Below are 22,983 nucleotides of genomic sequence, written 5' to 3'. Positions count from 1 at the left end.
TGGGGGGGGGGGGCAGGAAAAAGAGGAAAGACTCCAAAATGGGACAATGAAGTAGAGAGGCAAATGAGGAAAAAAAAAATCTGTATGAATGCACGTAATAGGTACTTAATGTTTACTAAATAAACAAATACAAATGAAAATAAGACTTAGGAATTTTCATGGAGTGAGCAAAGTTCCTTGAGTCAGCACTGAACCTCCATTCTATAGAGAGTGAGAGGATTTCACTGATTATTAGAACTAGAAAGAATTTTAGAGATCATCAAGTTAACCAATCCTGCCACCCCCATTTTACAGATGAACTGTCTAAGGACCTAAAAGATGATATAAATTGCCCAAGGTCACAGATGCCATGAGTGACAAAACTGACCTGAATCCTTCTGTTCTCTTAGAGGCAACTAGGTGGTGCATTTAGAGCACTAGATGAGGAGTCAGGAAGACTTGAGTTTAAATCCTGCTTCAGAGACTTTATAGTTGTGTGACCCTGGAAAAGTAACTTGGCCTCTGCCTCAATTTCCTCATTTGTAAAAAGGGGATAATAATAGCAAGTACCTCCCATGACTAGGACAGCTAGGTGGTACAGTGGATAGAGTGCTAGGCCTGGAATCAAAAGAACTCATCTTGAGTTCAAATCTGACTATGTGACTCTGGTCAAGTCACTTAGCCCTGTTTGCCTCAGTCTCTTCATCTGTAAAATAAGTTAGAGAAGGAAATGGCAAACCACTCCATTATCTTTGCCAAGAAAACCCCAAATAGAGTCATGAAGAGTTGGGCACAGCTGCGATAACTGAACAACAACAGAACTTCTCTTAGCTATTGTGAGGGAAGAATGAGATAATCTTTGCAAAGAACTTTGCAAATCTTCACGTGCTATATTCTATCTACTTATTATTATTATCATTATTATTCAACTATATCAAACTGTTTTCTTATATTCCTTATCTCTTTCACCTTAAACAAATGGAAAGTCTGCTCAGCCTTATTGTGGTCCTGCCTCACACTCTTCATCCCTTCTAGGGAAGCCCACAAAACTTGGAGGATTAGTGAGTTGGATGCTTAGTCACAGCTGTGGGGCTGATGGAAGGAAACAAGTTAGATGGGTAGTTGGAATAATAAATCTCCAAATTGGCCTCTTTTAGATTTCAAAAATAAAAGCCAACTTTGAGGTTATGGGGAAATAGCCAGTCACTTCAAAGCTGTTGAGAAGCTTTGTTAGTAGAAAGTAGATATAGTATGAAATCAAATACCTCAAGAATGTTCTCTGAAAGGGGAAAAAAAGGGGTAGCTAAGTGATACAGTGGTTAGAACACTGGCCCTGGAGTCAGGAGGACCTGGTTCAAATCTAGCCTCACACACTTACTAGCTGTGTGATCCTGGGCAAATCGCTTAACCCCAACTGCCTCCAAACAAAAATGTTCAATGATAAGGTCTTGCTTTGAATGATTTTAATAGCTGACATTTAAATAGCATTTTCTGGTTACTTACACTTTGCACAAATTATTTCATATTTTCTTTAGATAATCATGAGTGATACAACAATTTTGTTAGATTGCTTATTGCATTATCCCATCAACCACTTCTCTCATTTGAAGATAACATGTTTTCTTTGCACCCCCCCCCCCAGGTCCTTCACTTTCCTCTCTGTTCCACATCATTATAAACCTCATTCCTTAGTAGCTCATACCTGTTTACCATTGTGAGTTACAGAAGATAAGATTGTCCTCAGTGTCTTGAAACCCATTGCGATGTCCAGTAAGTGAGCAGCAAAGAAAAAGTTGTTGTAGTGACCAAGGATAGACATGGTTGTGTACCAGGCCAGGTATAAGAAGGACTGTAAAAAGTGTCCAGTTGAAGAAAAGTTAAGCAGTACCTCAAACCCTGTAATAATTTTTCCATGCCCTGTGATAACCTACTGGACAAAAATATTTAAATATTGTCACATCTAAACTTTGGAGAGGTAATGGCCATTGTCTCATCATTAAGCTAATGACACAACTTAGGTTGTGTCATTAGGTCTGGGGGTTCTTTATAGTAGATACCATAAAGAATGCTAAATAAGGCAGAGTTTGGGGGATTAATTCTGCCTTGCCCTATTCTATAAATGGGGGGGAGAGCACCCTTGGGAGGCTTTTGGATCCATATCCTCTGATAAGAAATTCATCCAACCTTTCCAAGGACCCTTTATTCCACTGTTTGGATGCCCATTACCCCAAAAGGCTTCTTGAGCTTCTGACTGGGGCTTTTTAAAAGGATGATTTCTATATATGTGCCCACTGGAGTAATGAGCAGATTTTTATTTTTCTTCAAGCAATTAAAACTTACATTGTCAGTAAAAACAACTCCCAGCTTCCAGATGTGGTACTTCATATCGATGGAGCTCAGCCTAAAGAGGACCACATAATTTCAAACTCATAAATATCAAGAGTTATTTAAATGTTTGTTAAGGAAGTTAACCTCTTTCTCCCATGTTTAATAACTGAAACACAGCTCAGAGTTTTATCAAGTTATATATTTTTCTTGGAGATGCTGAATGGTTCAGTTAGAAATCTTGCAATTTAAATTGGAATTTCCAAAGTTGTAATTACTAAACACAAAGAACCTGAAATCTTTTAAGTTTTTCAAAGTTTTTTTTTTTTTATCATGGATTCCTTCCCCTCCCCGCCTTTATATATCTTACATGTATAATTAACTAAAGCCTTGATGGGACATCTCAAATCAAGAAGGGTAGTGAAAGGGCAGCCAGGTAGCACAGTGAGTAAGAGCACCGGCCCCAGAGACGGGATGACCTGGGATCAAATCCGGGATCAATCCAGGATCAGACACTTAGCACCACCCAGAAACACCTGGCTGTGTAACCTTGAGCAAGTTACTTAACCCCAATTGCTTTTTTTTTTTTTAAAAAGGGCACAGGAAACAAATAGGTATTAAATTACTTGTTAGCCATTTTTCCCCTTGGCTCTCTTATGAGTGAAAATAATTCATGACTATATACTAAAGAAAACACCACTCAACTTTGTTGGATTGGGAGAAAAAATGGTTCAGGTTTAACCAAACTTCTTTAGTTACAGATGTTCATCTAAGTACCATGACACAAGAGAGGCCTCCTCTGGTTCTGTCTGTTCAACTGGGCTAAAGTCAAGGGCATTTTTATCCAAACCCAGAAGTTCAGCAATACGCTCTGCTCCATAGAGGTCACCATACTTATTGATCACCTGAAAAAGAAAGAAAGAAAGTAAGTCTGACAGTCACACATTTACCACCCAACTTTCTGCTTTAAAATGAGGCAGTGGGACTGGATGATTGTGTTTCAAAGAAACATGATGGAAAATCAAGCTTCTACAACTTTTAGATAAAAAACTGCCATGTATTCAAGCTGGTATTTTCCCCTTTTTTGGAGAGAGATCTTTTACAAAAGATGACAACGAAAATCTCACAAGTAGGCACCAAGCTCTTCAGAATGTGGTATCTAGGAATAAAGACATAATTTTGCACATGCAGACACATGAACACAGCTCCTTTCATGGACTACTTTCCCCAGGAGTAATGAAGTCACATCAAATATTATCAGGTAAAAACACATCATCTTAGATTTCCATCATGGCAAGATAATCCATCCCCACTAACAGAACATACCTTTCTCTTTACAAACTTGTCCCAGTAGTTGCTAGGAAAAGACCTGTAGCAGAAAAGAAAGGGGGAAGTTCTTAACATCAGGAAAACCATTTAGATTGATGAAATTACCTTAATGACCTTTCAGGCAAGGATCTTGATCTTGGCTTTTCAATTCTGGAGGCTTTTGCCTTGGAAAGCAAAGACTTGGTTTATGAAGATTACATGTTTTGACTGACTTTTTAGGGTCTGTTAATTTACGCTCTGATAACTCTGAACTGGCTGCTGGGTTGTTTTCCTACATTAACTCAATGGTTAAGAATAAGTTTGCAGTAGACTTGTGATAAGAATAGGTGTGTGCTAAACATTTAATTCCAGTAGGACAAGACCTGAGAGAAATCTAGAGGATCCCCTCGAGGTACTGCAATCTGCTGGCATATCTAGGATACTCCAGGGGGTGTGCTAGACTTGAAGGCTGAAAAAGCTAGGTTCAAATCTCAGTTCTGACAAACTGCATGATCTTGAGCAAATAGACTTTACTTTTCTAAGCCCAGTTTCTTCATCTGTCATATGGGGATGAAAATACTTAATAGAACCAATCTCAGGATTTTATGAGGAGAATGCTTTGTAAACCTTACAGTACAATGTAAATGTGAGCTGTTGTTATCTCTTTCCTCAGCATAACTCATGTGGGCTCTGTTGGATTAATGGAATTGGAATCTCACTTTAAGGTGGCACTTCTTTGAGATACTGACACTTTGTCCCTCCCATGGGAGAGAAGATGCTAGCCCAAACCTCATTGAAGATGACTTTTTTTTCCTTTCAGCTCACAGAGCCACTATTTTTTGAGTTATTTTTTATTGTAATTATTTTCCATTTACTTGTAAGAACTTTTTTAACAATCATTTAAAAATTTTTTTTCAATTCCAGATTTTCTCCCTCCCGCCTATTCATTCCCCCTCCTTGAGAAGGCAAGCAATTTGATATAGGTTATAAAGTCATGCAAAACATTTTTATATTAGCCATGTTGCAAAAGAAAACACAAAATAAAACAATAAAAAAATTTTTTAAAAGTATGCTTCAAGCAGCATTCAGAGTTTGTCAGTTTTCTCTCTGGCAGATAGTGTTGTTCATTATGGGTCCTTTGGAATTGTCTTGGATCACTGTCTTGACGAGAGTTGCTAAGTCTTTCACAGTGGATCATCCTTAAAATATTGCTATTACCATTTATAGTGTTCTCCTGGTTCTGCTTACTTTACTTGGCATGAGTTCATATAAGTCTTGCCAGGTTTTTTCTGAAACCATCCCCCTCATGATTTCTCATAGCACAATAGTATCCCATCACAATCATATGTCAAAACTTGTTCAGTCATTCCCCAATTGATGGGAAACCCCTCAATTTCCAATTTTTTGATATCACAAAAAGAGCTGCTATAATTTTTTTTGTGTGTGAAAATAGGTCCTTTAGCCTTTTCTTTGATCTCTTTGGGATAAAGACCTAGTAGTGGTATTGCTAGGTCATGGTTTCATAGTCCTTTGGTCATAGTTCCAAATTGTTCTCCAGAATGGTTGGACTAGTTCACAACTCTACCAACAGTGTATTAGTGTCCCGATTTTTCCACATTCCCTCTAGCACTTGTAATTTTCTCATCTTAGTCCATCTGATAGGTGTGAGGTGGTATCTCAGAGTTGTTTTAATTTGTATTTCTCCAATCAGTAGTGATTTAGAGCAGTTTTTACTTGTGATTATTGATAGCCTTGAACTCTTCTGAAAACTGTTCAAATCTTTTGACCATTTATCAACTGGAGAATGGCTTTTTTATTAAAATATAATTTTAGCCCAGTTTCCTATGTATTTGAGAAGTAAGACCTTTATTAGAGAAACTTACTGTAAATTTTACCCCCAGTTTTCTGTTTTCCTCCTAACTGTGGTTGCATTAGTTTTGTTTGGGCAAAAGTTTTTTAATTTCATGTAATCAAAATTATCTATTTTAAAACACTTCCCTTAAGCATAGACCTGGCAGGTACATTTTTCCATGTCTCCCTAATTTACTTATGATGTCACTTTTTATGTCTAAATTATTTATCCATTTTGACCTTGTATACAGTGTGAGATATTTGTCTATTCGCAGTTTCTGCCAAATTGCATTGCAATTTTCTCAGCAATTTTTGTCAAAAGTTGAGTTCTTACCCCAGAAGTTCTTTGGGTTTATCAAACACTAGATTACTAAAGTCACATTTATTGCATACCTAATCTATTCCTCTGACCTACCAATCTATTTCTTAGACAGTACCAGACTGATTGATTACTAATGCTTTGTAATACAGTTTGAGATCTGGTATAGCTAGGCCACCTTCTTTAATATTTTTTATCATTGATTCTCTTGATATTCTTGACCTTTTCTTCTTCCAGATGTATTTTGTTACTATTTTTTCTAGCTCTCTAAAATAATTCTTTAGTAGCTTGATCGGTATGGCTCTGAATAAGTAAATCAACTTAGGTAAAATTGTCTTTTTTAAATATTAGCTTAGCCTCTCCATGAACAATTAATATTTCTCCAATTGTTTAGATATGTCCTTATTTATGTGAAAATGTTTTGTAATTGTGTTCATATAATCCCTGGTTTTGTCTTGGCAGGTAGATTCCCAGGTATTTTATATTATCTGCAGCTGTTTTAAAATGGAATTTCTCTGTCTCTTGTTGGATTTTGTTAGTATATAAAATGCTGATGATTTATGTAGGTTTATGTTATATGCTGCACTTCTGCTAAAGTTATTGTTTCAACTACTTTTAAAATTGATTCTCTACAGTTCTCTAAGAATACTGACAGATCATTGGCAAAGAGTGATAGTTTTGTTTCCTCATTGTTTATTTTTATTCCTTTAATTTCTTTTTCTTGTCTTATTGCTATAGCTAGCATTTCTAGAACAATACTGAATAAAAGTAGTGATGATGGACATCCTTGCATTGTTCCTGATCCTTCTGGGAGAAAGCTTCAGGTTTATCACCATTGCAGATGTTTGTTCTTAGTTTTAGTTAGACACTATTTAACATTTTTTAAAAGGCTCCAATTATTCCAATGCTTTCTAGTGTTTTTTAATAGGAATGGGAATTATATTTTATCGAAGTCTTTTTCTCCATCTATTGTTGTAATTATGATTTTGTTGTTATCGATATGGTCATTTATGCTTATAGTTTTCCTAATATTGAATCAGCTCTGTTCCTAGTATAAATCCCACCTGGTGGTTAAGTGTATGATCTTTGTAATATATTGCTGTAATCTCCTTGCTACCATTTAATTTAAAAATTCTACAGTAATATTCATTAAGGAAATTGATCTATAGTTTTCTTTCTCTATTTTTGCTCTCCCTGGTCTAGGTATCAAAATCATATGTTATAAAAGGAATTTGGTAAGATTCCTCCTTTACCTATTTTTTTTCAGATAGGTTAGATAGTATTGGGATTAACTGTTCCTAAAGTATTTAGTAGAATTCAATTATAAAGTCCATTTAGTCCTGGAGATTTTTCCTTAGGGAGCTCATTGATGACTTATTCAATTTCTTTTTCTAGGCTAGGATTATTTGAATATTCTATTTCCTCTTCTGTTAATCTGGGCAGTTTATATTTTTGTAAATATCCATCCATTTCACTTATATTGTTAATTTTATTGTCATATAATTGGGCAAAATAACTCCGATTATTTGCTTTAATTTCATCTTTGTGGTACATTCACTCTTTTCATTTTTGGTACTAGTAATTTGGTTTTCTTTTTTTTGTTAAATCAACCACTGGTTGATCTATTTTATTGGTTTTTTTTCCACTCATAAAACAAGCTCTTAGTTTTATTTATTAATTAGTTCAATGTTTTATTTTTTTTAAACTTTCAATTTTATTAATCTGCCCTTTAATTTTCAGGATTTCCATTTTGGTGTTTAGTTGCAGATTTTTCATTTATTCTTTTTTCTAGTATTTTTAGTCACATGTCCTTTTTCTTTCGTTTACTGGTTTATGCATTAAGAGATATAAATTTTCCCCTAAGAACTGCTTTGGCTTCATCCCACAAATTCTGGAATGTTCTTGTGGTTAATTCTCTTTAATGAAATTACTGATTTTCCCTATGATTTGTTCTTTGACCTACTTATTCTTTAGGATTAGTTAGTTTCCAGTGGACTTTTTAACCCATGCTTCCATGGTCTTTTATTGCATCATGGTCTGGAAAGGGTATATTTAGTATTTCTGCCTATCTGCATTTGGTTGTGAGGCTTTTATACCTTAATAATTAAATTTTTCTGAAGGTGCCATGTACAGCTGAGAAAAAGGAATATTTCTTTCTATTCCAATTAAATTTTCTCTAGAGGTTAAGCATATTTAACTTTTCTTAGATTCTGTTAATCTCTTTGATTTCTGTTTTGTTTATTTTGGTTAGATTTATCTAACTTTGAGAGGGGAAAGTTGAGGTACCATACTAATATAGTTCTACTGTCTATTTCCTCCTATAACTCATATAACTTTTCTTTTAAGAATTTAAATGCTATGAAATGATACTTGGTGCATACATGGTTAGTATTGACACTACTGCATTGTCTATGGTACCTTTTTAGCAAAATGTAGTTTCCTTGCTATTATCTCTTTTAGTTAGGTGTATTTGAACGGACAAGGCATACAATAGTTGCAGGCCTAGGATACACTGATAAGTTTAGTCCCTCTTCCTGGGCCTCTGACTTTGGTTGAAGGCCATCTAATTCATGCACTGAGTGCTAAGGAAAAGCTGCTACAGGACTTGGTTCCATGCACTTAGTCAGATTTGCTCAGCCACTTTGTGATAATATTCTTGCCAATTATTCATATAGGTTACCTTGGGTTTTATCTACTTTATTAAAGAAGATGAAATCGGAGTTAGTCCCAGAAGCTAAAGGAAGGTTTCTCACCATCAGTTCTCAGATACAATCTCTACAACAAAGATAGATCTTAGATGCTAATGAATGGTTTTGTCAGGGATTGCATTTCTTAGTTGTCTCTGACTGTTTTTATGTTTAAGGAGGGGAGCAATCTTAGTAATTTTCTTTCCTCTTTTCTTAAATCTATAGTCTGATTTCCAACTTCATCATTCAACTCAAACTGTGCTTTCCAAAGTTACCAACATCTCTTGATTGGCAAATCCAGTGGCCTTTTCTTAATCCTCATTTTTCTCAACCTGTCTTTGTAGCCTTTGACCCTGCTGATCACTCCGTTCTTGATACTTTCTTCTCTCTAGGTTTTGTTGACACTGTTGTCCCTTGGTTCTTTTTCTACACATTTGATTATTTCCTTCTCAGTTTCTTTTTGCTGGGTTTTCATCCAACTTTCATGGGCATTACCAAAGGAAGGGGAGAGGTCTGAATGAAATAGATGGTATTGTAGTTCATAGAATATGAAGTGGAAGGCTTTTCCCAACTATTTATAGGTACAAATACCAAATATCCAAAAAATGTCCTCTTTGCAATACACATTTATTTTGGTCCATGTGCTTTTCAGGACTCAATAAACTAAGACAAATCAGAATCAGAATAATAGCTATAAATTATTTAGATGTGTAGTTTGTATCTACTGGAGAGACTTTAAAGTGATAGACATAATACTAGACATGGAGTCGAGAGATTCGACTTTAAACTTTTCCTGGGATTCTTTTCTAGTGCCCCTCCCCCCTAAAAGTTACCTATTGTACACACATCAGTTAGGTATGAAACAGGTAATCTTATTCCCACACAGAAAAGGGAATGCTAAACAATAAAGAATCACAGAACAATTAAAAGTCAGTTGGGAGACTATTAACCTCACCAGAACATTTGCAAAAAACATTTTTGGGAGACCTGCTTATTATCTATTGCCTCCCAAAGCTTTATCCTGGACTCTTTTCTATTCTCCCTCTATACTATAGTATCACATCAGCACCCATGGATTGAATCATCATCTTAATGCAAATTGTTTTACCACCTTAACCTCTTTCTCAACCTCCAGACTCGTCTCCAACTGCCTATTAGACAGTCAAACTAGAAATCTCATAGGCTTCTTAAACTTAACATGTCTCAAAGTGAGTATAAGATCATTCCCTCCAAACTCTTGTTTTTTCCTATTGAGTGTTACTCCCACTGTCCCAGTCATCCAGTTATCTTCAACTTCTCAATCTTCTCATCCCCACATCCAGTCAGTTGCTAAGTCTTGTTATTTCTGCCTTTTCTTCTGACATTGTTGCCAGCCTTATTCAGGCCCTCATCACTTCATGCCTAGATTATTTCAGTTGCCTGCTGGTGGGTCTCCTTGTTTTGAGTTCCTCCCCATTCTATTCTATCTTCTTATCACCTGTCAGACTGATCTTCTTAAAATGCAGGTCTGCCCATATCAGCCCTCTAATTCAATAAACTCATGTGACTCCTTCTAGGATCAAATATAAAATTTTCTCCCTCCACGTCTCATCTGAAGTCCACCAAGAAGTCTTTCCTAATTCTACCTTAGTGTCTTCCCTGAGATTTTACTAAGTTTATATTGTACATATCTTGGTTGCACATAATTTTCATGTTTTCTCCATTGGATTGTGAACTTCTTAAGAGCAGAGACTTTTTCCTTGTATCCCTAGCACAGATTTGGAACATAGTAGGTGCTTCATAAATGCTTGTTGACTTATCTCAATACCAGCTTGGCTAGTCTAAGGAACAGAAACTGCCCAAATTTGTATTTAAGTTCCAAAGCCTGATAAAAAAGTAGCACCAAAGACCTTTTTGGTTTTTTTTTCTTTTTCCCCCTTTTATAGATAGAGACTCACGGTGTATTGATGACTAGGCGATCCCACTGCCCCTTGATGTCATCTTCTGAAGGCTGCTCAGTGATATACAAACCATCAAATTCCAACTTTCTGGCTATTTCTTTTTCCCTTTTGAACACGACCAAAGGAACCTGAGGAATGAAAGAAAAAATTCCAGATGAAAGCTACTTCTTCACTCAGTTATTTCCACAATAACCCTTCAAACATTTGTGGCAGAATTTCTTCTTCTAGAATATCCATATGGAAAGGAATTTATGATCTGCCTGTATTGGGAACTTAGTATATCCTTTTTCAGTCTTTCTGCCATACCACTCTCAAAATACTTATCTGGCTCTAGTCTATTCCTGGGAAGTTTACATTGGTTCCAATGGTCTCAGTCAATCAACAAGCATTTATTAAGTACCTGTTATGTGTGAGGGATATAAATATAAAGGTGAAATACAATCTTAGGCCAAACTGGACCCTTTAGCCTTGTTGCCTGGACTACTGTAGGAGTCCACCCAATGGCTTCATGTCCTGAAGTCTTACTGTTCTACATAATTGCCAAGTTGACTTTTCTTTTTTTTTTTTTTTTTTTAAAGCAATCGGGGTTAAGTAACTTGCTCAAGATTACACGGCCAGTTATTTCTGGGTGTGGTGCTGAGTATCTGAGCCCGGATTTGATCCAGGTCATCCTGACATTGGAGCCGGTGCTCTTACTCGCTGAGCCACCTGGCTGCCCCCAAGTTGACTTTTCTAAAGTTCAGGTCTGACTGTTAACTCTCTTATTCAGTCAACTCTGGTAGCTTTATATTATGTCTATAAGTGAATATAAACTCCTTGGTTTAGAATGTAAACCCCTCAAGACCCAACCTACCTTTTAAGACTAATACATCTTACACTTTTTTCAAACTCTCTGCCATTTAGTCATACAGAGCTTGTTATTGTTCATCATACCCATCATTCCATCTTTCGGTCTTCCATGCCTAGTATTCACTCTCTCCTTATCCCTGCCTCTTAGACTCCTTAGTTTCCTTCAAGACTCAATGAATTGCTACCTTCTACATGAATTTTTTCTTGATTCTCCCTGTTGCCTCAGTTCCCTCCATACTCCTAATCACATAACTGTTTTGTAGACCTGTTTGTTTATGCATCTCATCTCCCCCCAGTAGACTGTAAGTTCAGAAGCAGTTTCACTTGTCTTAGAATACTGTACTTAGCACCATGCTTGGCACCTATTTGTCACTTAATAAATGCCTGATGATTAATTTCTTGAATCTTGTTAGGTGTTTGATCCACAGAGTTAAGTTTTGCTTTCCCTAGATTTAACCTGAAACAAGGGATGACTTTGAGGACAGAGCACTTTAAAGGTAGAAGGAAAGTAAAGTGTGAAGATCTCTGTTAGCCGTCTTTACAGGGCAAAGAGTGTAGGTCAGGCCACCTTTTCCCATACAAAGAAAGAAGAGACTCAGAGAAGAAATGGGAAGGCACTCACCTTTAAGCAGTAATAGCCCACAACACACACAAAGGAGATGATGGTGTGGATGATGGCCAGAGCCCTCAGTGTTGGTGCCATGTACCCAGTGCTCTCCTGCAGGACAAAGAACACCATCCCTTCTTCTTCCTCCTCCTCTTCATTAAAGGGAGTCCACAGGTTGGAGTCCTCTGCATCATCCTCAAAGGGCTCCTCAGTTACCTAGTTCAAGATACCCCCGCCACACAGACACACACACACACATACACACACACACAGACACACACACACTCTTTTGAAAGGTGCAAGGAGCCTATGGTTATTAGTCTTACCAAGAAATTCCTTCTTCCCTTTGCATTGACAACTAATATGAGGACATAGTTGTAATAATGAATTAAAATTGATTTTATATTAACAGGTTAAAATCTGATTACATTCTACTGAAATAAACATAAATGTAGCAGACAATGTGAACTGTGTATTTTGTTTATGATTGTCAGTTTGAATGAAAACTGTGCTTGTTACCAAAGAACTTGGGTTGAAAATTGTGAAAGCTTTTTGAGGGGGCCAGCCTGAACATCAGGATCAGTAAGAAAGAATGCGTTCTATTGAGACCATGACATCATAGAGTCCTGGTGTGACATACAAGGCAGATTCATGGAACTAAGTCAAATGCAGATGTAGCAGGTACAGTGTCTCCAAGAAATCAACAAAGAAATAATTTTCACTTCAGAGAGGCTATACAGGCCCCATTTGACTAGCTCTATAAAAATGTAGGGCAATGAGCCCCATGCTAGAGAAGCACTTACCTAAGCAAGTATTATCTCCTCCCCATGATTCCCCCACTCCCCTTGTCACTGGCATAAGAATGTAAGCAGAAGAGCAGTTTGGCATAAAGAATGCCCTGCTTCCCCCACCCCATATTATTTGGCATAGTTCTAGAAAAGCTATCTTTTGAAAAGAGGATGAGGGAGAAATTAAATGTATAAATATTGGCAAAAGGGTGATAAAATTATCTTTCTTTGCAGATGATAGAATGGTTTACCTAGAAAACCCCAGAGAATCATCCATGAAAATGATCAAGATTATTAATAACTTCATTAAAGTAGCAAGTTACAAAATAAATCAGTAAAAATAATCAGAATTTCTTTAAAAAATGAGAAAGTAATAGAACAAAAAATTCTATTCAAAACAACTGCACAGGGTTTGTATAAACATAGTTATGAAAAACTCATTATATATATAGAGGGAGACAATGAGAGATATCAGTCATGGCTGGGTTAGACTGCATTAATACATAAAAATACTGTATAATATACATAAATTCATAACATGGTTTTGGAGGAATGAAAGATCTGGAATATAAGGGGAAATTTTTTAGGAAGCAGGAATGAAAAGAGAAGAACGGAACACTGATCTTTTAAACTATTTTGATAACATTAAAAAATAGAAAAGTAGATAAGTGGAACAGATGAGATAACCTAAGCAGTAATTAGCTGTAATTGAAGGCAAAGTTCAATAATTCTAAGAACAAATATAGTAGAAATGTGACTATTTGATGATTACAATTATGAAAACTAGAAAGTTTGAGGAGAACTTAGGTTTAGACTACCATTTAACATGATAAATTAAAAGTTTCCAAATAGATACGGGACCTATATAAAAAGACATTTTTATGAAATTAAAGGAAAAAAGACTAAAGCTTTCATAAACATTTAGGGTAAAAATTCTTAACAAAAAAGAGGAAAGATGTGATGCTAAAAAATGTACAATTTTGATTGCATAAAATGAAAAAACCTTCACAGATTAATGTGGATAGTGTAAGAAGAGAAGCAGTTAAATGGGAAAAAAATCTTTGCATCACACATCTCTAATAAAAGTCTGATGTAAGCAACTGACAAAACATGTAAGATCAAGAACTACTCTAATATAGATAAATATCCAAAGGATATTGAATTTCTAAAAAAACTGATGCAAATAAAAACCAACTCCAAGCTTTCATCTTGTATTCCTAAAAGTGGCAAAGATGATAGAACAAAAAAATTCAATTTTTGAGGTGCTATGGGAAGTCAAGCACTGTAGTGGTGCTAAGAATTGGCTCAATCATTATGGAAAACAATTTGGAATTATATAAGAAAAGTCATTAAACTATTCACACCCTTTGACCATATTAACTTACTCCTGGGCATATACCCCAAAGAGATTTTTGAAAAAGATCCCATGTGTGCCACAGTATTCATAGAAGCATTTTTTTTGTGGTAGCAAAGAAAAAAAAGACTGTTATAAACAAAAGTGGGAACCACTGATCATGGAATAGATGAACAAATTGTGATATATGAATATGATGAAATATCGTGCCATTAGAAATGAAGAATTCAGAGAAATGTGGGAAGACTAATGCAGAGTAAAGTAATTAAAAGCAGAATACATATTCTATTCATATTGATGAAAACAACAAAGAAAACAAAATTAACTTTTAACTGTAATGACCAATCTTGTTCCTGAAGAAGAGATGAAAAACACCTCCTTCCTGTTGGAAGAGAAGTGGGAGACTACAGTTACAGAATGTTGCCTACACTGTCCAACATAACTGGCTTGTCCATTGGTTTTACTTATTTCAGAGAAGGGTTCCAATGAAGATGTGTATCAGGAAATGAATGTATAGTATAAAAACAAAAGGCGTCAATAAAATTGAAATAAACTGAAAGGCAAGGGAAGGGAGTAAATTCCCTAAGTACGTTCCCCAAATGAGTTACCATAGAGAATTATGAAAAAATAGGAAGAATAGAAATGGAGAAACCTAGACAATTCACAGGAGACACAATCAAAGAAAGAAGCCAGCAATAAAACTCAAAATGCCTGTACACAAATACACAAAGCATGACTAATAGGAAAAATGAACCGGAGATCCTAAGAGCAGGTAAGAGAGGATGAATACATAGTACAATCATGTAAGAATAATATAAAAGAATTCTAAAGCTCACAATGATCTGAATCTGAGGAAAAAAGCTAAGGCTAATAAAAAAGGGCTTTATTTATTTTTGCTATTTTGAGGAAAAGAAGGTCAAAAAGGATATATAACTACTAAATGGGGGGATGGGATAAAGATATTTTTTGCCTTTTTTTTTTCTCCACCAAGGAGAATGATCTTTGGATTGGAAAATAAAATAAATATGGGTAATAAGGAGTTAATATTCAAAATAATTAAGGAGATGATAATAGCTTTTGAGCAGCTGGGTGGCACAATGGAGAGAGTGCTGAGCCCGAGTTCAAAAAGACTCATCTTTCTAAGTTCTAATTGTCCTCAGTTACTAGCTGTGGGGACTTGGGCAAGTCACTTAACCCTGTTTGCCTCAGTTTCCTCATCTGTAAAATGTGCTGGAAAAGAAAATGGAAAACCACTCCAGTATTTGCCAAGAAAATCCCAAATGGGGTCATGAAGAGCTGGACATGACTGAAAACAATTGAACAAGAAAGCTGTTAACTGCTTTAGATGATAAGTCACTGTTCAAATGAATTACATCATTATAGAAGCAGTGGCAGATGTGACTACTGAGTTATAGTCAGTGTCCTCAGAATAAAATCATGGAGAATGGTAGTGCAACTATAGGATTGGAAAAAGTCAAATGTCTCATTTTTTTTAAAAAAGAGAACGGCGTCTGAAAACTATAAGCCACTGAATTTGACTTGAATTATGGGTAACATTCTAGAACATTATTAACAAGATAGTAAACATAAAGAAATAGAAGTGATGATCATTAAAAGCTAGTATGGCTTCATTAGGAACAGGACATACAAGACTACCCTCATTCCTTTTGTTGACAAAGTTATTAAACTTGTATATCGGAGAATATTTTGTTTTTTTGAGACTTGAGTTTTCCTATCTTTCCTTGGCTAGAAGCACAGTAGCCTCTCAGGGGCTTAATCTCATTACTGATCTACTGATTGGCAGAGGAGGTTTGGCCTATCCTGTTTCTCACCTAGGTCAGTTCAACCTCTCCTGAGGCAGCCTCATGGCTCTTGATCCCGGGGGCTCAGCTTCTGGGTGAGGACTTAATATGGACAGTTGATAGGCTACACTCATTTGGGTTAGCTCCCTGCAGCTCAGAACTTCTGAACTCAAGTAATCGCCTAGCTTCAGCCTCCCCAGTGGTAGGGATTATAGGCATGTACTACCCTTCCTGGATTAAGGGAAAGCTACAGAAACAGTTTGCTTAGGTTTCTGTGATGGATCTCATAAAGTCTCTCATGTTGTTTTTTTTTTTTTAAAAAAAAAGATATATGTGGGCTAGATCATAGTACAGTTAGATTAATTCACAATTCCAAAGAATTTGTGCTTGGCTCTCAGATGTTTAATATCAGTCATTCATGCCTTGGATAAATGCATCCATGATATGCTTATCAAGTTTTTAGGTGACTCAAATTTGGGAAGGATAGCATTCATTCCCTGACTAAGTCAGGATTCAGAATATCTAGACTGGCTAAAACAATGGGCTAAATCAAATAAAATTAAATTAATAGTGTAAACAAAGTTTTAAGCTTCATCCAAAAATCCATTTCATAAATCCAGCATTAGGGAGCTTCGGATAGATAGAAATTCATCTGAAAAAAAGATCTGGAGTTTTAGTAGTTGTAACTTCAATAAGAGTAAATACTGTGATACAATATCCAAGAAAATCAGTGCTATCTCAGGCTACATTAAGATAGGCAAAGATTTCAGGAATGAGGAGGCGATGGTTGTGTTTTGTTCTAGGCACCACATTTAATAAGTATATGTTGACAAGTTAGAGGGTATTCAAAAGGAGGGAAGCCAAGGTTCTGAAGGCCTCAAATTCATGTTATTTGAAGATCAATTAATGGAGCTGGGGATATTAAGTTTGGAGAAGAGAACATGTGGGGAGACAGATACTGTATTTCTCTCTTACATGTGAAGGGCTATCAGATCAGACATTCTTCTTGGCCATGGAAGGCTGAACTCAAAACAATGGACAAAAGCTGGAAAGAGGTATGTTTAGTGTCAAGAAAAAATTCCCAATAGTTAGGTAATTAAGAAGTAGTGGGCTATGAAGACCTTATTTAAGGTTTTCAAACAAGACTGGATGGTCAGACATGTTATGGAAAGGATTCTTTTGTAGGGATTCATTGAATGTGATGACCAGTAAGGCCTTCCACTTCCAAAGTCTACGGTTCTTTAGAATCAAGTGTCAGGCTCTTTGGCAAATGACACATTTTTTTTTAAAGAGCTGGAAGCTTTTCAAGTGGTGTAGTGCCTAGAGCAAGGTCCCTGGTATGTCTTCATGTACTCCATGGATACATAGCAAGTAAATAGTCCCTGAATGAACAAAGGAAGCTTTACCTTGTAGAAGAGCAGGATGAAGTTGATGGCAAAGGCCACAAACAGAGCAAGGAATCTCAGGTTGTAGAAATTCCTGGCCAGGTAATGCTGGAAAGAAAAGAAAATATATGAGAACAGGGGTAGGAGGAGAAGGGAAGGTAAAGAGACATTTTATTCCTTTCTCATCTCTTCTATACATTCTTTTCCTTTCTCAAAGTCATTTAAAAATCTAATTAGGTTAAAATCTTCAATTGTCTAGTCACAACTGCATTTGTTATCATTTCTAGAATTATCCTGGCCTTCCTATCCCAGATGTCTTACTTTGGAGCAGCCAGAGAGTGATTTTAGACACTTGTGTTTGAAGAAACCCTGCTCTGGACTTAAGCTAAGTGTCTAACGCTGCTGGCAGACAGTGGGTAAACATTCTCCTGTAAAGTGGTCATTGCTAATGATAATTAAATACAAAAAGTTGGGAACACTTTGCTTATGAATAAATAATTCTTACTCATGAGATGAAGCCTGGAGCTGCTACCCAGGGAAGCTGTTTCCTAAGCCCCAGCTCCTCTCCCAGTGGGAGTTTTGGTTGCCAGAGTCCCCACCTCTATTCTTCCTTTCTTCATTTTCCTCTGCAGTTTAAACCCTGGCAGCGCTCCCCATGAGAAGCTGTCACAGCTGAAGTGTGGAATGGTAATAGCTCAGAGCCAAATAAATTCCTGTTTCCTTTAGAGTAAGCAGGGAAAATGTATCCCCTCAAACCCCCAGTCAGAGCTCAAAAGCACTTTCCTATCATTATCCCAATATTAGGAAGGTTAGTTGGGTTGTAGAGAACTCTATAGATCAGTTATATTATCAGCTTACTTGGTGTTAATGCCAGTGGTGGGGAACCTGTGGCCTTGAAGTCCACATATGTCCCTGTAGGTCCTCAGATGTGGCCCTTTGAATCCAAACTTCACAGCCTACAGGTTCCCCACCCCTGGAACCTTCAAAATATTTTTGTACAACAAAATGTATCATTCTGAGTGGCAGTTTTCAAATGAAACACAACCTGCAGGGGATTTCTTTCCATATATTAAGGTTTCCCAAATATGTAGGAAAGCATTACATATGTGAGCACTTCCTGTCCTCCTGGAGAGAAATTAAGCCAAAAAAGGCATGGAGTTCCAAAAACAAAATCAATCACCAACAAGCAGTTATTAAATGAGTATTATGTGCCAGACATGGAAGATGGCTGCTTGCTATTTTTCCTTTTTCTTGCCTTATTTCCCCAATGCAAAAAAAGGAAAGAGAGAAAATAGGAGGAACCAAAAGAAAATGAATTGGGATAGAAGGAAGAAAGGGAAACGAAATGGCGAAAATGAGGTAATGGGTATTTCACACCCGGAGGAATGAGGAATGCACCTGGAATCGGGGTCTGAAGTATGTGTAAGTTATGTGTGTCGAGTGAAGTGCTTACCAACATTTTGGTCTGATAGATTTCTAGGCTTTTGAAGAAATTGGCCATGAATGCTTCAGGTCTCTCCTCCTTTTGGCCATGACGACGCTTCTTCTTGGTCCTTTCCCCACCTACGTTTTCTTCTTGCTGCTCCTCCTCCTTGACTTTGTCCTGCTTTTCTCCATCTTCCATACTATAAAGGGATAATAGGAAACCATCTCAGTTCAGATTACCTAGGAATGTCAGACTCAGAAAGATCACACGTGAGAGAAAGACTACACAGAAAGAGAATTTAGGTTAGGTAGGACGGACACACACAGGTCTGTCCTTAAGGACAGACGCCCTGTTTTATACATCTCTTTATCCCACATAGCACCACCCACATGAAATATTCAATAAATATTCATTAAGTGAATGGTGTGGTGATACTTTGGTATAGTTTATTACTTGCTCTTTTAATTTTAGATGGTTTTTCATCTGTGCAGTTATGCTTAAGTTATGCTGCCTGTTCTCAGGAATACTGGCTCAAAAATAACCATTTTCTTTTATTTCAAGTTGCCATTTATTATATACTGTCTTCACCTTTTTTTTAACCTCCTCTTCTCTCATTTACTTTGCACTTAATCCAGTATTTGGTTCTCTCAAACATTTTTCTGAAGTTGCTAAGTGCCGTGCACAAGGTGCATTCTTGGCCTACACCATTGGGGATGAGAAGGTTAAGAGATGTGATGAGTTGACAGCTGACAGATGAAAATGTGCCCCAGATTTGAATATCTACTTTCCTGAGGCACCACAACAGCACCAACAGTCACAGTGATATTAATTTATGTGCATTAGAAGCTTCTCAAGTCTGATTTTCAAAGCTCTTATGGAAGGAGGGGGAAGAAGTTGTCTAAATTATTAAGGGAGAGAAAGGTAAGAAGGGATTGTAGGAAGGGGGAGGGGTATGTGTGTTAAACCAACTAGGAAGGTAAAAGAGGGGGTTGTGGAAGAGAAGAAAATGATCAAGAAGGGGTCCTCAGTCCTCGGAAAAATGCTAGTTGATTTTTCACCACTGAGATGTGGATGTGGGATAAATTTCTTGGTTATTACCCATGGCAACTAGAACAGGAAACACCAAGAAGACATCAACCAGAACTCACTCTGCCTTCTCAGATTCGACTTTTCCTTCTCTTTGACTTTCGGTTTTCATTTCTGCTGCCTAGAGAAAAAGTAACAGTCAAACAGGATACCCTACTTTCACCCTTTTTCTCTGTCTGGCTGGTTTCCCATAGAAGAAGGAATGTTATATTAATAATACTAGCAATTGTTTACATATAACTAAAGTCTATATGATTTATGAAGCACTTAACCTACATTATCTCACCTGAAAGATATCAGCAGTATCACAAAAGTGAAAAATGAACCATCTTCCTCTGATGAGAATGTGGTCCTGGATGTGTTAACATATCTTGAAAGTTCAAGTCAACTATAGCAACCATGGCTTTTTAAAAGAGAGGCATCTTCTAAGTCACTGCAAATATACTATCTCATGGCAACAAGTCTTTTGTGTCTTCCTTTGTTTCAAAATTCTTTTTGTCTAAACTCTGGCATTCAATGAGAACTAGATGTGGCTTTCCACCAAAGATATGGAGGCTGGGACAGGGTTAGGGAATACACCATAGACCACGATGCATGATGAGAGCTCTCCAATCAGTGGGAACTCCCTATATTTTAGGATTCCAGGGTTTTAGCATTCCAAGATCAGTGCAATCTAAAAGACAGTTGCTTTAATTTTTTTTTTTTTTTTGCTTTTTGGAGGGCAGTTGGGGTTAAGTGATTTGCTCAAGGTCACATGGCTATTTTTTGTGTTAAGTGTCTGAGGCCAGATCCAAACCCAGGTCCTCCTGACTCCAGGGCCAGTGCTCTATTCACTGCACCACCTAGCTGCCCCCAGTTGCTTTATTTAGCTCACATCTTTAGTAGGGACAGTCTGCAACAGTTACTAGGATGTACATCAGCACTTCTGAGGATGAAGAGAGGTAAGAGAAATAGATTATGCATACCTGGGCTTTCCTTTTCTTCTGAACTGTGCTCTCTAATGTAGGAGGCCCATCATTTCCAATGATCTCAGAGAGATCCCCAAGGCCAGGGTCAGGACCGTGCTTTGTGCCACCCTCCTTCTTTGGGTGGAGCCCGAAGAGATCTGACATGATGTCTGCCTCTCCCTTCTCACCCTTTACAAAGTGCACTAGTTCAGCTGTGATGCTCTGCTCAGTTGCTTCTGCTCTTTCTGCTTCTATAACATCATCATGGATGCCAAACTGTGTAGGGTCAGGCATGTCACCAAGGATCTTGGTTACCCTGATGTTCTTTGCTCCTTCTACCAAGCCACCCCCAAACACAGTGTTCCAGAGGATCTGAAAGATTCCCCACACAATGGTGAAGAACAATTGGAACAATCCCACAAAAAACATCCAGAAGAAAGAGAAAAACACTTTCACCAGTTCTTTGACAGTCATTTTCTTCACCTTCCTATACTGCTTCTTGAGGTTTCTCAGACTGGCCATTTTCAGAAAACTGGCCACGTTTTTCTTCACTGAGACACAGGCTGTGGCAAATGCAGAAGCAGACTCCAATGATTTGTCTTCTTCTTCATCCTCCTCAGCTTCTACTACACAAGAAAACTCTTCTTCATCCTCCTCTTCTTCAGGCCTTTCAGCTGAGTCAGATTCAGAGATCTGGGATGCCAGCTGCATTTCAAAGATTGTGTCTTCACAGAAATTTACAAATAATTCCATCTTTTCCTGTTCGCCACCTTCATTGACAACATCAAAGATAAACTGTCGTTTGGATTCTTTAACCTGGGGTTTCTCCCACTGTGTTCGGCTAGACTCACTGATCTCAAAGTAAACACGTTCAATTTTCTTGGCTCCCCCCATTATCTCAATGCGCCCCAGATATGGTTCAAAGTAATTTAGGACACTTTCAGCTGGATCCAGCAAACACTGTAGGCGGGAATCATTGGGCATATGTTCTGAAAGATTGGTTAGTAACACAGCCACATTAAATCCAATGTCCTTGGCTGGCTCATGAAACCTGTCCACAAAATCAATGTAATTAAACATTTCATTTTCATCAGCCTCTGCACAGGAGAGGAGGAACTCAATCTCTGACTGGGGATACTGTTTCTGCCCTTCCATGGCTTTCTGGAATTCTTTCTTGGAGATAATTCCTTTTCCATCTGGGTCATATTCTTTGAAGGCATCTGAATTGGTCAAGTCCTTCAGTTTCAGAAACATGTCAAAGAATTTCAAGATCATTTCTACATTGGTAGAGGACTCCACAAGTGTGTCAACCATCTGTTTGCCAATTGTTCCATTTACAACATTCCCTGTAAGGCAAGATAAGTAGATACACATGCACATATATTGTATGTGAATCATGATAGAACTGACCAGGTAAAAATAACTTCACATTCACATATGACTATAAATTTCTTCCTTACATTAAAATTTAAAAATCAGCTCTCATAAGTCAGTGTAAGTCATCTTCCAATAAAAAATTGCTTCTTTCCAACATGCTACATTGTCCCTTTAAGGAGCCATATATTTTAAGGAAACTTGGAGGCCAAACAAGTCAATTACTTGATTGTATACTAAACTGTATGCTGGGAGTAAGATTTGGAAATATGTGGGAATAAATCAAAGCCATAATAGATGTTCCACTAAGAAACAAGGGAGATTGTAGCAATAAAAAGAAAGAATAAATGAAATAGAGTAGCATGGTATCTATGCCAGGCCCTCTCCTTTGGCATAGTGCCAGAACAATGCCAGAACTCCATCTGTACCAGAGGAGTATAGAGGGATAAGTGATACTATTACCATCCTCTTGAAGCCTAAGACAGTTCCCTATTAGATGGCATGGATACAAATTTTTGCAGTCTGTTGAAAACAAATGAGAAAGGAAAGGGAACAAAGGTTGGTGTTTTATTTTTTTTTCCATAGATGTTTATATATTTCCTATTGGCAGAAATCAGTTGTAGTCTTCTTTCCCTTTTCCCTTTCCCCCCACTTATTCATCTATTCCCAGTCATTTTTTTTTTAAAGAAATCGGGGTTAAGTAACTTGCTCAAGGTTACACGGCCAGTTATTTCTGGGTGTGGTGCTAAGTATCTGAGCCCAGATTTGATCCCCAGGTCATCCCAACACTGGAGCCGGTGCTCTTACTCACTGAGCCACCTGGCCGCCCCTCCAGTCATTTTCTTGAGATTATCTTTCCAATATTTGTTATTAAGCTTGACTCAAAACACCTGACAGGAGGAAAATCTGAAAGAACAATGAGACCAGTGCAATCGCTCAACCAAGAAAATAAGAAG

At 37.2% G+C, this 22,983-nt stretch overlaps 1 protein-coding gene across 1 annotated transcript in view; it reads right to left on the bottom strand.

Annotated features, from left to right (window-relative positions):
• Nucleotides 1-22,983, bottom strand: part of RYR3 (ryanodine receptor 3) — a 777,114-nt gene that overhangs the window by 13,745 nt on the left and 740,386 nt on the right. The window contains exons 88-97 of the mRNA XM_069097663.1: nt 20,672-21,999; nt 19,769-19,827; nt 18,648-18,819; nt 17,216-17,302; nt 11,881-12,081; nt 10,407-10,537; nt 3,631-3,673; nt 3,082-3,209; nt 2,320-2,380; nt 1,682-1,828 (exon numbers count right to left, since the gene is read on the bottom strand). Of these exons, the coding sequence (XP_068953764.1) occupies nt 1,682-1,828; nt 2,320-2,380; nt 3,082-3,209; nt 3,631-3,673; nt 10,407-10,537; nt 11,881-12,081; nt 17,216-17,302; nt 18,648-18,819; nt 19,769-19,827; nt 20,672-21,999 (2,357 nt within the window). The remainder of the gene's footprint in view (nt 1-1,681; nt 1,829-2,319; nt 2,381-3,081; nt 3,210-3,630; nt 3,674-10,406; nt 10,538-11,880; nt 12,082-17,215; nt 17,303-18,647; nt 18,820-19,768; nt 19,828-20,671; nt 22,000-22,983) is intronic.

The sequence above is a fragment of the Petaurus breviceps genome, unplaced genomic scaffold (assembly GCF_028583685.1).
Source record: "Petaurus breviceps papuanus isolate PSGF00001 unplaced genomic scaffold, PetGlider_PUasm1.0 37, whole genome shotgun sequence".
NCBI classification, from domain to species: Eukaryota; Metazoa; Chordata; class Mammalia; order Diprotodontia; family Petauridae; genus Petaurus; species Petaurus breviceps.
The sequence above is the reverse complement of the archived record's forward strand: the minus strand, read 5'-3'. Positions and strand labels throughout refer to the sequence as shown.